The sequence below is a fragment of the Eretmochelys imbricata genome, chromosome 4, assembly GCF_965152235.1.
Source record: "Eretmochelys imbricata isolate rEreImb1 chromosome 4, rEreImb1.hap1, whole genome shotgun sequence".
In the NCBI taxonomy this organism is placed as follows: Eukaryota; Metazoa; Chordata; order Testudines; family Cheloniidae; genus Eretmochelys; species Eretmochelys imbricata.
Window position 1 is genome coordinate 464258 of NC_135575.1, and position 15524 is coordinate 479781.

The window sequence follows — 15524 nt, forward strand, 5'->3', positions numbered from 1 at the left end:
TTTGTGGCTCTCTCCCCATGCCCGGGGGGGAGGGGGGTGGCGGCGCTGGGGAGGTGCCGGGATGACTGTGTCTCACTCCCCCAAGGGGAGAGCGGGGCGGGCGCTTCGTTCACCGGCCCCGCGGAGCGGTTCGAGCCCCTCGCCGGCCGGAGGGGCCCCTGGAGGCTCGGGGGGGTCCCCGGCCGGGGGCGGGGCCCGGCCCGAGCTGTGACCCCCCCTCTCCCGCCGGCCGCCCGCCCCCAGCCGGGGGGTGCGGCCCCCCCAACCTCCAGCCTCGGCATCCATGGAACAGCGACCTCGGCCGGGGAGCGAGTCGCGGCTCCGGGCCGGGCAGCCCCGAGGCCACGGTCCCCGCCGTGCCGAGCCCTCCGCCCGTCCTCTCCCGCTCGTACTGTCCCTTCCCTCCGCCTGCTGGCCCCGCCGGGCTCTGCCCAGCGACCGGTGACGGCGGCGGGCCTCCGCGTCGCGATTGGCGGGATGCTCGGGGGCAGGAGCTGGCTCCGCCCCCCGCGGCGTTCTCGGGTCCCGCGCTGAACCCGCCCCTCCTCTCCCGCTCGGACTTTCGCTTTCCCTTCGCCTGCCGGCCCCGCCGGGCTCTGCCCAGCGACTGATGATGGCACCGGGGCTCCGCGTCGCGATTGGTGGGATGCCCCCTCCCCAGCCAATCCCTGCAGGCCAGAGGCTCCCGGGGCAGGAGCTGGCTCCGCCCCCCGTGGCGTTCTCGGGTCCCGGGGCCGCATCCGGCCGCGCTGCGGGGGGTCCGGGCCTGGCGCTGGCGCTGCGCCTCCTGCTGCCGCTGCTTGGGGCTGCAGCCCTGCCGGGGGCCCGATCCCGTGAGCATCGGGGGCGGGGGCAGCCGGGCTGGGGGGAGCTGGGTGCCGGGGGGGGGCAGTTCTGGGCTCTGCGTTCAGAGGTGTCGGGAGACCCCCCCCGCGCCCCCCCCCCGGCACTGAGCGGTCGCTGACAGGGATCAGTGACGTTGCTATAGTGACGGGGGGGGGTCCTGGCCCCCTTGTGCCCGGCGCTGCCGGGGGCTGCGGGGACAATGTGCCGTGGGGCGCTGAGCGCCCCTGACCCGAGCGGTGACCCCGGCGTCTCCCGCCGATCGCCCCCAGCCGGGGGGTGCGGCCCCGCTCGGACCGGCACCCATGGGTGCTGCACCCGCCGACGAGCCCCTCGCGGCCCCGTGCGGCTCCCGGGCTGCGGGGAGTCCCCGGGGCCAGGCGCTGCCCAGGCCGGGTCCCTGCCCGCGTCTCCGGGCCGGGCGGGGCTCTCAGACCCGCGTCCTGTGGGCAGAGCCGGGCTGAGGGTCAGCGGGGGGAGTAAACTGACCCCCCAGACAGACCAGGGTTCAGTGACGGGAAAAGGCTTCTCGGGTCTCTCGCACCTTTAATGGCTCCCAGACGGTTCCTCACGCCGGGTTTCACCCCAGGGCCCGGGACTCCCGAGTGTGGCTTGTCCTCGGCTCCGTCCAGCCGGGCATCCGTCCAGCCGGGCTCTGTCAGCACCAGTCTAGTCCCACCCACAGTCCCCAATGGGTCCTGTCTGTCCTGGAAGCAGGTCCTTCGAGGCGTCATCCCAGGGAGGAGATGTCAACCCCGCTCTCTCTCTGGCCGCGTGTTGGCACCCCGGGGCTGCGGGAGAGTTTGGAGCCCCTGGATCTGTGCGTTAGTCGGGTCTTCGTTTGGGCGAGGTGAGCTCACGCGGCAGAGCCCAGAACAGCTGCTGCGTTTGTGTGGTTGGGGTCTCCTGAACCTGCCGGATAAAGAGCTTCCGGATCCCTGCAGGGTGGGGTGAGGAGAGGGGAAGGCCCATCCTGCTTTTCTAGGTGTGGACTTGAATCTTCCTTGTTCCCCAGGAGGCAGCAGCTCAGACCCTGGGGAGCTCAGGAGCCCGTATTGAGCTGGGTGAGGCTGCGGGGTGGGTTTGGGGTTTGTTTGAAATGGTTTAAGGCACACTGGTGCCCTTGTGTCACCTCAGTAACAGGCTTGTTTTGACTTAAAGAGGGTTAGGCCCCAGTGCAGCCTGGCCCTACAGGATCATAGGACCATGGAAGACATGGGTTGGAAGAGACCTCAGGAGGTCATCTAATCCAACCCCCTCCTCAAAGCAGGACCAATCCCCAACTAAATCATCCCAGCCAGGGCTTTGTCAAGCTGGACTTTAAAAACCTCTAAGGAGGGAGATTCCACCACCTCCCTAGGTAACCCATTCCAGTGCTTCACCACCCTCCTAGTGAAACAGTGTTTCCTAATATCCAACCTAGATCTCCCCCACTGCAACTTGAGACCATTGCTCCTTGTTGTGTCTTCTGCCACCACTGAGAACAGCTGAGCTCCTTCCTTTTTGGAACTCCCCTTCAGGTAGTTGAAGGCTGCTGTCAAATTCTCCCCTCACTCTTTTCTTCTGCAGACTAAATAACCCCAGTTCTCTCAGCCTCTCCTCATAAGTCATGTGCCCCAGCCCCCTAGTCATTTTCGTTGCCCTCCACTGAACTCTATCAATTTGTCCACGTTTTTTGTTTAGTGGGGGGGGACCAAAACTGGCCGCAATACTCCAGATGTGGCCTCACCAGTGCCGAATAGAGGGGAATAATCTCTTCCCTCGATCTGCTGGCAATGCTCCGACTAATGCAGCCCAGTATGCCGTTGGCCTTCTTGGCAACAAGGGCACACCGCTGACTCATCTCCAGCTTCCCATGCACTGTCATCCCCCGGTCCTTTTCTGGAGAATTGCCACTTAGCCAGTCGGTCCGCAGCCTGTAGCGGTGCATGGGATGCTTCCATCCTAAGTGCAGGACTCTGCACTTGTCCTTGTTGAACCTCATCAGATTTCTTTTGGCCCAATCCTCTAATTTGTCTTGGTCACTCTGGACCCTGTGCCTACCCTCCAGCATATCTACCTATCCCCCTACCTTAGTGTCATCCGCAAACTTTCTGACGGTGCAATCCATCCCATCATCCAGATCATTAATAAAGATGTTGAACAAAACCGGCCCCAGGACTGACCCCTGGGGCACTCTGCTTGATACCGGCTGCCAGCTAGACATCGAGCCGTTGATCCCTACTCGTTGAGCCCGACGATCTAGCTAGCTTTCTATCCACCTTATAGTCTATTCATCCAGTCCATACTTCTTTAACTTGCTGACAAGAATACTGTGGGAGACCGTATCAAAAGCTTTGCTAAAGTCAAGGAATAACACGTCCACTGGTTTCCCCATATCCACAGAGCCAGTGCTCTCATCATAGAAGGCAATCAGGTTGGTCAGGCATGACTTGCTCTTGGTGAATCCATGTTGACTGTTCCTGATCAGCTTCCTCTTCTCCAAGTGCTTCAAAATGGATTCCTTGAAGCTCTGCTCCATGATTTTTCCAGGGACTGAAGTGAGGCTGACAGGTCTGTAGTTCCCTGTATTCTTGTTCTTCCCTTTTTTAAAGATGGACACTATATTTACCTTTTTCCAGTCGTCCGGCACCTCAGCCCAATGGCCTCAGGTTTTCAAGGATAATGGCCAATGACTCTGCAATCACATCAGCCAACTCTCTCGGCACCCTTGGAGGCACTAGATCCAACTCTATGGACTTGTGCATGTCCAGCTTTTCTAAATAGTCCTTAACCTGTTCTTTTCACCATTGAGGGCTTCTCACCTCCTCCCCATACTCTGCTGCCAAGTGCAGCAGTCTGGGAGCTGACCTTGTCTGTGAAGACCGGCAGAAAAAGCATTGTGAGTACTTCAACTTTTTCTACATCATCTGTCACTAAGTTGCCTCCCCCATTCAGTAAGAGTCCCACACTTTCCCTTACCGCCTTCTTGTTGCTAACATACCTGTAGAAACCCGTCTTGTTACCCTTCACATCCCTTGCTAGCTGCAACTCCAATTGTGCTTTGGCCTTCCTGATTACACCCCCGCATGCTCGAGCAATATGGTTATACTCCTCCCTAGTCATCTAGTTTCCACTTCTTGTAAGCTTCCTTTTTGTATTTAAGTTTACCGAAGATTTTCACTGTGAAGCCAAGCTGGTCACCTGCCATATTTGCCATTCTTTCTGCACATCGGGTTGTTTCTTCCTGTGCCCTCAATAAGGCTTCTTTAAAATACAGCCAGCTCTCCTGGACTCCTTTCCCCTTCATATTAGCCTCTCAGGGGATCCTGCCCATCAATTCCCTGAGGGAGTCAAAATCTGCTTTTCTGAAATCCAGGCTCTGTATTCTGCTGCTCTTCTTTCTTCCTTTTGTCAGGATCCTGAACTCGACCATCTCATGGTCACTGCTGCCTAGGTTGCCACCCACTTCTACTTCCTCTACCAATTCTTCCTTGTTGGTGAGCAGGTCAAGAGGAGCAGGGCCCCTAGTTGGTTCCTCCAGCACTTGCACCAGGAAGTTGTTCCCAACACTCTCCAAAAACTTCCTGGATTGTCTATGCACTGCTGTATTGCTCTCCCAGCAGATGTCAGGGTGATTGAAGTCCCCCATGAGAACCAGGGCCTGTGATCTGGAAACTTGTTAGTTGTCTGAAGAAAGCCTCGTCTACCTCATCCTCCTGATCTGGTGGTCTATAGCACAAGCCCACCATGACATCACTCTTGTTGCTCTCTCCTCTAAACTTAACCTAACCATTAGAGAATGGAAAGTTACAGCAAGTCCATCTGGGTCTGTCCAGAACTTTCTCTTTTGTTCCAGTCCAGAAGCTTCTCCTCCCTCCAGCAGCCCACACTTAGCCCCAAGGGGCCCCTCCTTAGTCTTTTGTTGTTGTTTCTGCCAAACATTGTCATCTGGACTCGTCTTCGGCTCTTTGTTTTTCAGCTGGTCACAGCTGGTTGGCTTCCTGCAGAGAATGGGTCATCCATCGTCATTAGTTGCTTGGTGCCAAATGTCCAGGCAGTTGTCTTCTGGGACTCCCCATCAGCATGGGGCTCAGACCCCAGATAGTGAGGCATCAGTCACACCTGGATCTCTGCAGCGTAAACAACCTTTTCCCCCACCTTGATAACCATGCAGCTTATAGGGGAAACTGAGGCACACAAATTACAAATCATTGGGAGAGGTGATTGGTGGGTGATGCTGAGAAAGACCAGGTGATGATCGGAGCAGAGGAGTCTGCACCAGAGAGTTCAGAGAGCAGGGCTTGGTGAACCCAAGTCCAGTGCATGGCCCTTCTGGAGAGTCGGGGAGCTGACCCAGGGCAGCCAGGTGAATGCAGAGGGGAGGGTGAGGAGATGGGGAGCAGAGGGTCGGATGGGCCATCGCCTTGGAAGCTGAAGTTACTGAGGAGGAGTGTGGGAAGCTGAGGAAAGGGAGGGAGAGCTGGGGTGGGGACCAGGGAGGGTGACTGAGGGGAGGAGCGGGGTGGATGGCAGATGACAGCAGCGTGGAGAGAAGAAAAGAGAGAAATTAAGTGCAGGGCCCTGTAAAAGAAGAGATGGAGTGAGGAGGGGAGAGGGAGTGGCTGGAAGCAGCAGGCGAGTGGGGAGCAGAGGCCTCTGCAGGGCAGTGTCAAGAGGCAGGGAGCCAGATCTCTGAGAGGCAGGAGCGGGATCAGACTCTGATCCGTAGTGTCCCTGTTGCTCCCATCACTTCAGTGTCCAAGGGCTAGAGCCATAAAGGGGCTAAGGTGCCTAAATCCCAGAATCAGGCCCCCCAGTGTTCACAGTTGTGGGCCCCACGCTGCAGGCCAGTCAGCCTCACCTCAGTCCGTGGAAAAATCATGGAGCAGGCCCTCAAGGAATCAGTTCTGAAGCACTTAGAGGAGAGGAAAGTGATCAGGAACAGTCAGCATGGATTCACCAAGGGCAAGTCATGCCTGATTAACCTAACTGCCTTTTATAATGAGATAACTGGCTCTGTGGATGAGGGGAAAGCAGTGGACGTGTTATTCCTTGACTTCAGCAAAGCTTTTGATACAGTCTCCCACAGTATCTTGCCAGCAAGTTAAAGAAGTGTGGGCTGGATGAATGGACTATAAGGTGGACAGAAAGTTGGCTAGATCATCTGGCCCAATGGGTAGCGATCAATGGCTCCATGTCTTGCTGGCAACCTGTATCAAGTGGAGTGCCCCAAGGGTCAGTCCTGGGGCCGGTTTTGTTCAATATCTTCATGAATGATCTGGAGGATGGCATGGATTGCACCCTCAGCAAGTTTGCAGATGACACTAAACTGGGAGGAGTGGTAGATATGCTGGAGGGTAGGGATAGGACACAGAGTGACCAAGACAAATTAGAGGATTGGGCCAAAGGAAATCTGATGAGGTTCAACAAGGACAAATGCAGAGTCCTGCACTTAGGACGTAAGAATCCCATGCACTGGTACAGACTAGGGACCGAGTAGCTAGGCAGCAGTTCTGCAGAAAAGGACCTAAGGATTACAGTGGACAAGAAGCTGGATATGAGTCAACAGTATGCCCTGCTTGGCAACAAGGGCAAATGGCATTTTGGGCTGTATAAGTAGGAACATTGCCAGCAGGTCGAGGGACGTGATCATTCCCCTCTATTAGACATTGGTGAGGCCTCATCTGGAATCCTGTGTCCAGTTTTGGGCCCCACACTACAAGAAGGATGTGGAAAAATTGGAAAGAGTCCAGCGGAGGGCAACAAAAATGATTAGGGGGCTGGAGTACATGATTTATGAGGAGAGGCTGAGGGAACTGGGATTATTTAGTCTGCAGAAGAGAAGAATGAGGAGGGATTTGATAGCTGCTTTCAACTACCTGAAAGGGGGTTACAAGGAGGATGGATCTAGACTGTTCTCAGTGGTGGCAGATGACAGAACAAGGAGCAATGGTCTCAAATTGCAGTGGAGGAGGTCTAGGTTGGATATTAGGAAACACTTTCACTAGGAGGGTGGTGAAGCACTGGAATGGGTTACCTAGGGAGGTGGTGGAATCTCCTTCCTTAGAGGTTTTTAAGGTCAGAAATCACGTTGGGAAAGAAAGCTACTAGAGCCTCCCCTGGGATAGTGCTTGGAGTGTGCTATAGACCACCGGGATCTGATTTGGATATGGATAGAGACGTCTTTAATGTTTTTAATGAAGTAAATACTAATGGGAACTGCGTGATCATGGGAGACTTTAACTTCCCAGATATAGACTGGAGGACAAGTGCTACTAATAATAATCGGGCTCAGATGTTCCTAGATGCAATAGCCGATCGATTCCTTCATCAAGTAGTTGCTGAACCGACAAGAGGGGGTGCCATTCTAGATTTGTTTTTGGTGAGGAGTGAGCTATTTTTAAGAAAGGAGAAAAAAACGTGATCTGGGTAACTACAGGCCTGTTAGTTTGACATCTGTAGTATGCAAGGTCTTGGAAAAATGTTTGAAGGAGAAAGTAGTTAAGGACATTGAGGTCAGTGGTAAATGGGACAAAATACAAGATGGTTTTACAAAAGGTAGATCATGCCAAACCAACCTGATCTCCTTTGAGAAAGTAACAGATTTTTTAGACAAAGGAAACGCAGTGGATCTAATTGACCAAGATTTCAGGAAGACGTTTGATATGGTGCCACATGGGGAATTATTGGTTAAACTGGCAAAGATGGGGATCAATATGAAAATTGAAAGATGAATAAGGAAATGGTTAACAGGGAGATTATAGCGGGTCCTGCTCAAAGGTGAAATGTCAGGCTAGAGGAAGGTTACCAGTGGAGTTCCTCAGGGATCGGTTTTGGGACCAATCTTATTTAATCTTATTACTGATTTCGGCACAAAAAGTGGGAGTGTGCTAATAAAGTTTGCGGATGACACAAAGCTGGGAGGTATTGCCAATTTAGAGAAGGACCGGGATATCATACAGGAAGATCTGTATGATCTTGTAAACTGGAGTGATATTAATAGGATGAAATTTAATCGTGGGAAGTGTAAGGTCATGCACTTAGGGATTAATAACAAGAATTTTAGTTATAAGCTGGGAACACATCAATTAGAAGTAACGGAGGAGGGAAAGGACCTTGGAGTACTGGTTGACCACAGGATGACTATGAGCCGCCAATGTGATATGGCCGTGAAAAAAGCTAATGCGGTCTTCGGTGCACCAGGCGAGGTATTTCCAGTCGAGATAAGGAGGTTTTAGTACCATTATGCAAGGCACTGGTGAGACCTCACCTGGAATACTGTGTGCAGTTCTGGTCTCCCATGTTTAAGAAGGATGAATTGAAACTCGAACAGGTACAGAGAAGGGCTACTAGGATGATCCGAGGAATGGAAAACCTGTCTTATGAAAGGAGACTCAAGGAGCTTGGCTTGTTTAGCCTAACCAAAAGAAGGCTGAGGAGAGATATGATTGCTCTCTCTAAATATATCAGAGGGATAAATACCGGAGAGGGAGAGGAATTATTTAAGCTCAGTACCAATGTGGACCCAAGAACAAATGGCTATAAACTGGTCACTGGGAAGTTTAGACTTGAAATTAGATGAAGGTTTCGAGCCATCAGAGGAGTGAAGTTCTGGAACAGCCTTCCAAGGGAAGCAGCGGGGGCAAAAGACCTATCTGGCTTCAAGATTAAACTCAATAAGTTTATGGAAGAGATGATATGATGGGATAACATGATTTTGGCTATTAATTGATCTTTGTCTACTAGTGGTAAATAGGCCCAATGGCCTGTGATGGGATGTTGCGGGGGATCTGAGTTACTACAGAGAATTCTTTCCTGGGTATCTGGCTCGTGAGTCTTTCCCACATGTTCAGGGTTTAGCTGATTGCCATAACTGGGGTCGGGAAGGAATTTTCCTCCAGGGCAGATTGGCAGAGGCCCTGGGGTTTTTTCGCCTTCCTCTGCAGTGTGGGGCACCGGACACTTGGTGGAGGATTCTCTGCACCTTGAAGTCTTTAAACCGTGATTTGAGGACTTCAGTAGCTCAGATATAGGTGAGAGGTTTATTGCAGGAGTGGGTGGGTGAGATTCTGTGGCCTGCTTTGTGCCGGAGGTCAGACTAGATGATCATAATGGTCCCTTCTGACCTAGAGTCTATGAGTCCGGCTTGACAAAGCCCTGGCTGGGATGATTTAGTTGGGGTTGGTCCTGTTTTGAGCTGGAGGTTGGACGAGATGACCTCTTGAAGTCCCTTCCACCCTGATATTCTATGAGCTCACACAACAGTGTGGGAGGAACTGAGTGATTTGGGCATCACCTCGGGGGTAGGAGACACCTGGTTTCAGGCTCCCTCTGCCTGTGCGGGAGACTGGATTTGAGCAAGGCTCTGCCACCTCACAGGGTGCCTTAGTCCCTGCGCTGTGGGGTACTCTGCTGTGGGGCCCCCTCCATCGCTCCTGTGGGAGCTATTCCACTGGGGAAAAGTAGAACTGGGCCAGAGAGCAGGGGCTTGAGAATGGCTCTGGAGCCGGGTGGTTGGAGACCCTGGGTCCAGTCCCCCTGCTCCACTGACTCTCTTTAATTAGTTAGCCAGGGAGAAGCAGCATCAGCAGCCCTGCTCGCCGGATCCGGCGTCTGATTGTGACTGAAGGGGAGTGAAATGGACAGTGGCTGGTGCACAGCTGGAGGAGCTGAGGGGAAGAAAAGGGGAGAGCTCCGTCCCCGTTAGATCCGTCTGTTCTTCAGCTCATACATAAGCCAGGTCAGGGCTGTCCCTGTTGTGTGTGTCCAGCGTCCAGCACGGGGGGCAGCCCTCTGGTCTGTAACTGGCCATTAGCAACTAGGGAGCAAGGCCCCGATCCTGCAGACGCTGTGTGTCACGTTACTGAGGTGAGGGAAGGCTCCAGGGGGCTGTGAGAGTGAGTGAGGGTCCACACTGCGAGGCTGCAGGATCTGAGACTAAATAATCCCTGAGACATTGAGGAACTAACGGGACCAAATAAGTTACCAGCCTGCGTCAGCCTGCCCCCCCACCCCCCGAGGTCCTGACCCACCCCCAGACGTGTGTGTAACTCCCCTGAGCCATGTCTGACGTCAGTGGGACACTCATATGCGTGAAGGGATCAGGGATTCAGTCTCTGCATCATCAGGCGGTTTGGGAGCTGTCGTCCTTCCCCATCCCCTTTGGCCCTGATCCTGCCTGTGGATCTGTGGGGCCGGGGGATCAGCCTGTGAAGTCTGTGGGGCAGGGCCTGTGCAGTGACTGGCACGACAAGGGTCCCGATCCCTACAGGGGACCTGGTGTGCAGCCACAGCATGAATAAGTGAAGACCAAAGCAGACTGTGAAGAGTTACAAAGGGGATTACAGTGGACGAGAAGCTGGAGACGAGTCAGCAGTGTGCCCTTCTTGCCAAGAAGGCTAATGGCATATTGGGCTGCATTAGTAGGAGCGCTGCCAGCAGATCGAGGGATGTGATTGTTCCCCTCTGTTCAGCACTGGTGAGGCCGCATCTGGAGTATTGTGTCCAGTTTTGATTCCCCATCTACAGAAAGGATTTGGACAAATTGGAAAGACTCCGGTGGAGGGTAACGAAAATGATTGGGGGCTGGGGCACATGACTTCTGAGGAGAGGCTGAGGGAACTGTGTTAATTTAGTGTGCAGAAGAGATGGGTGAGGCGGGATTTGATAGCAGCCCCAACTGCCTGAAAGGGGGTTCCACAGAGGATGGAGGTAGGCTGTTCTAAGTGGTTGGAGATGACAGAACAAGGAGCAATGGTCTCATGTTGCAGTGGGGGAGGTCTAGGTTGGATATTAGGAAACACTATTTCACTAGGAGGGTGGTGAAGCACTGGAACGGGTTACCTGGGGAGCTGGTGGAATCTCTTTCCTTAGAGATTTTTAAGGCCCGTCTTGACAAAGCCCTGGCTGGGATGATTTAGTTGGGTTTGGTCCTTCTTTGGGCAGGGGGTTGGACTAGATGACCTCGTGAGGTCTCTTCCAACCCTAATCTTCTATGATTCTATGATCTTACAAAACTGGGTGACTGGGTGACTGGGCAACAAAATGGTAAATGAAATTCAGTGTGAATAAACACAAAGTAATGTACACTGGAAAACATAATCCCAACTATACATATAAAGTGACAGGGTCTAAATTAGCTGTTACCAGAGTCATTGTGGATAGTTCTCTGAAAACATGCACTCAGTGTGCAGTTTCAGAGCGGTAGCCGTGTTAGTTTGTTTATGGAGGACACGTGTCTCAGTGGCTATTAGTCACGATGAGGCAGGGATGGTGTCCCTAGCCTCTGTTTGTCAGAAGCTGGGAATGGGGCGACAATCCCGGCATGATTCCTGTCTGTTCATTCCCTCTGGGGCACCTGGCAGTGGCCACTGTCGGCAGACGGACACTGGGCTAGGTGGAGCTTTGGTCTGACCCCGTCTGGCCGTTCTTATGTTCTGAATAAGTTATAGTAAATTGTGTGCACAGCCAGTGTCCTGGATCCCACCTGTATCTTGGACACATCCCCCTGCCCACCTTGCCTTCCCCAGCTTCAGCTCCTGCATCTCCCATCCCCCAGTCCTCCTGCCCCACCCTCTCCCATAACACCGCCTTCCATTTCCCCACACCACACTCCAGCCCTGCCCCTCCTCCTGGGCCCCCTTTCCTTCTTCACACTTCCCTGCACCCCCAATACACTCTCCCCATATACTCCCCTCCTCCTCACACATGCTCCAGCCGCCCTGTACCTCCCCACCCCTTCCCCTCCTCACTCCCCCTCCAGCCCTGCCTCCCTTTCTCCTCGTACCACACCATCTCTTGCTCCCCAGTCAGGCCGTTCTGTGAGCCCTTCCCCAGGTCTCCCTCCCACAGGAGCGCTCCTGTGTATTGCCAGGGGCTCCCTGGCAGGGTCTGGTTTGATCTGACCTCCCTGCCCCCAATCTTTCCCCCCAGGCCTGCACTCCAGGCGTGTATTGGACACGGTGGTGTCGGAGCCGGGCCCGGGGCTTCCCTGGTACAGCCGTGTTGTGTACGTGGACGATCAGGTCACCTACGTCTACACCAGCGGGATGAAGAGGGCGGAGCCCTACACAGTGTGGATGGCGCAGAACGAGGGTCTGGAGTTCTGGGACGAGGTGACCTGGTGGGGACTGCGCTTCCAGAAATGGTACAATGTGAGTCTGACCACCCTGGGTCAGCTCTACAACCAGAGTGAGGGTGAGTGCGGGACCCGACCCGACCTAGGGACGCAGGGACATGGGGTGGGGGGCCTGGTTGATGTAAACAGGGTGAAGGGACACAGGGATGCATGTTGGGGATGGGGGGAAGGGACAGCCCCCAGGGGCATTTTCTCGCTGGAGTCCGTGTGAATGTGGGGGACAAAGGGACATGGGGCGGGGGGAGGGGCTGCAGGATGGAGGGTTCATGCGAAAGACATGTTTTGACACCCTCCAAAGTGGGACTCTCATACTGTCCCCTCCCCAGACACCCCAGATTTGTGCTACCAGTCCCACTTGCAGCTTCCTCGGCTGCCCTTCGGGGGACCCCCCGCCCCTCGTGTGTGGTCATTTCCTGGGCAGAGCGGCAGAGGTGCGAAAGCCAGAAGTTCCCGTCAGACCCGGCTAGTCTGACCTCCTGGTCACCCAGGCCAGAGAATCGTACCCAGCAATTCCTGCACGGAGGGGTTTGTTCCTCTCGGCTACGACAGTGACGCTGTCAGACCCTAGAGCTAGAGCAGGGCTCTGGGACGTCTTGTCTCAATTCCCAGACACCGAGTGATGGGGAATCCCAGTATCGGCAGCCCCAAGTGTTGAGACATCACGAGTCAGGCCCCCAAAATCCTGAGTTTGGCTTAAATGTCGTCAGTATTTTGGGAATAGTATTGGAGTTTATTTTTATTTGCCCTCTGGTCTGAGCCTTTAGGGGACACATTTCCGGGGTTTTCCCTGCTCCTAGAAGGACTAGAAGTTACTGCTGTAAGAAGAGAGCTGAGACTCTCCTCTAATCTCATGAGTCCAGGAACTAGGGATTTAATAAAACCACCCAGCATCATGAGACGCACGGTAAAGTCACAAGAGCAGGCAGTGCTGCATTCACCCAGCCCTGGGGAGAAGCTGCTCACCAGTGAGCCTCCTTCATTGTTCGCTTTGTCTTATTTCCAGAGTGAGTTTATTGAAGGTCAGATTCCTCTTCACTCCGCAGAGTGAGGGTCTGACATTGACTTGGGCTGGAGAGTTACTGAGAGAATCAGGCCCTGCAACGTGCAGAGACTCCCGGGCTTCCTTACTCCCGGCAGCACAAACCCCAGCCTGTGTCCACTGGTTGGAGCCCCTGGGGTCAGGCAGGTTCCCCTGCACACTATCGATAAATGTGTAAAGAGCCGTTCTTCCTGCTCAGCCTTATATATGGGGTGTAGCCCCTTGGCCAGGCCCCCGGATTGGGCTGTCTCACTTAGCACGGGGATGATCCATAAGCGTTCAGTGCCTGTCACTGCTGAACTATTCCTGGCAGGTGAGGGTCTCTGATGTAATTGCTCTGCCCTTCCTGACAGGAATTTTCACTCGCCAGTCCCGTGATTCCCCTGTGTCAGTGGTACTGGCCTGTCACATTGGTCCTCACCCAGGAGTGTCCCCAACCCCTTGTTATAGCACCCCCCGGCCTGCCCGAATCCCTCCTGCCTCCCAGCACTGAGACAGCAGCAATGAGAACTAATTCCCATCCTCTCATGGACACCTGGGTTCCTGGTGGCGCTGCCCCATGGCTAAGCGACAGGGTGGAGGGTTGTCAAGTGTCTGCCCCCCTAGTGTGGGAGCCCCTTCTGTAGCTAGTTTAACCATCTCCTGACTAGTCTCACCCATTGGTCCCCGGCTGCTGAGACTCCAACCTGACCTGCTCACACGGACACTTGCCTCCCCAATGTTAAGAAAGGGGCTCCGCTCGCCTGCCCCTAACCCTGCGGTGGGGAGCTGCTGTTCTGTCCCCGCAGCCCCCTCCCGAACCACTGTCCTGACTGCCCCCTCCTGCCTTCCTCCCCCCATTTACCCCCTCCTCGCAGTCCTCGGGCTGCCAGGTCACCAGAGACTGTCCTGAGTCCTGCATCCTGGCCACCAACGCTGTTCCCCTCTCTAGCTGTGTCTGCCCCCAACACGCATATGGGGGAATTCGGAGTCTGGTCCCTCTGAGACCCCATCGGTGCCCCCACCCTGCTCATCCCTGTGGAGATCAGCATAGAGGAGAAGAGGGATGTGTGGGGCTGCTTGCTTCTCTCATTACTCCATCCCTTTTCCCCTCAGTTGTTTTTCTCACTTTTTGACTTCAGTTGACTGGAATAAATAGTTAGTTGGACTCTCATAGCAGAGTTTCTTCTGGTCCTGAAACTGGGCATGCCTCGGTCTCCGGGCTTCAAACCTGGGACCTTCTGCAGCGAGCCCATGCCTTTGAGCGACCGGCACTCTAGCTGTCTAAAGTGCGTGGATGAGACTCCTCTTGCGGATCTCTGTCAGCTCTGCCACCAGTTCAGTCCACATGTGAAACAGGATAGGGAGGCCACGCTGAAGTTGTGACAGGTTTGGTCACAGAGACTCCCCTCGAGACTGTCACTCGATGTGCTGAGATACCAATGAAAACAACCCTCCTGCGAGAATAGGCTCCCCTCTACTCCTGTCTTGCTGAGTTAGACACACCAGTCATCTCCAGCACAGACACAGAGGTTGGGCCACAGAAACTGAGTTTCACTCATCCCTGGGGCTTTTCAGTTAACAGGGACTTTCCCAGCACCCAGTGTTCAGCCTTTCTGAGAGCCTGAACCCCAAATAAATCTGTTTTACTCTGTATAAAGCTTATACAGGGTAAATTCATAAATTGTCCACCCTCTATAACACTGCTAGAGAGAGATGGAAAGCTGTTTGCTCACCAAGGTATTAATCACTTACTCTGTGTTTATTAATAAACAAAAGTGATTTTATTAAGTATAGAAAGTAGGATTTAAGTGGTTTCAAGTAATAACAGACAGAACAAAGTAAGTCACAAAAGCAAAATAAAACAAACTCGCAAGTCTAAGCCTAATACATTAAGTAACTGATTACCGGAAATATCTCACCCTCAAAGAAGTTCCAATAAATTTCTTTCACAGACTAGACTCCTTCCTAGTCTGGGCCCAATCCTTTCCCCTGGTACAGTCTTTGTTAGATCCAGCAGACAACTCAGGTGGTAAGTAGGGGTTTTCTCATGACTGGCAGCCCCCTTTGTCCTGCTCCACCCCCTTTTATAGCTTTGGCACAAGGTGGAAACCTTTTGTCTCTCTGGGTCCCCACCTCTCCTGCTAAATGGAAAAGTACGAGATTTAAGATGGATTTCATTACCAGGTGATATGGTCACTGTAAGACCCCTAGTCTCCATTCTTCCTGGGTTGGCCCTCACATGCACAGGAAGGCTTGCAAGTATATGGAGCCATTCACAGTTCATTGACTCTGAAGCATCCTTAATGGTTTCCAATTAATATGTTTACATTAGTGATACAAGTTTATATCTTATTCTCCTAACTCCAGAGATGGAATTAATACATGCAAACAAATGGGATGAATACACTTAGTAGATTACAAGCTTTCTAATAATACCATACAAGAGACCTTTTGCATAAAGCATATTCCAGTTACATCATATTCACATTCATAAGCATATTTCCGTAAAACACATGGAGTGCAACGTCACAGAAGTCCCTC

At 53.5% G+C, this 15524-nt stretch overlaps 1 protein-coding gene across 1 annotated transcript in view; it reads left to right on the forward strand.

The window, feature by feature from the left end:
- Positions 1–683: 683 nt before the first annotated feature.
- The window catches only part of LOC144263810 (class I histocompatibility antigen, F10 alpha chain-like), a 35533-nt gene continuing 20692 nt past the window's right edge, over positions 684–15524 (forward strand). Inside the window, exons 1-2 of the mRNA XM_077814791.1 lie at positions 684–833; positions 11758–12021. Coding sequence (XP_077670917.1) covers positions 11874–12021 — 148 coding nt within the window. The 5' untranslated portion in view covers positions 684–833; positions 11758–11873. The remainder of the gene's footprint in view (positions 834–11757; positions 12022–15524) is intronic.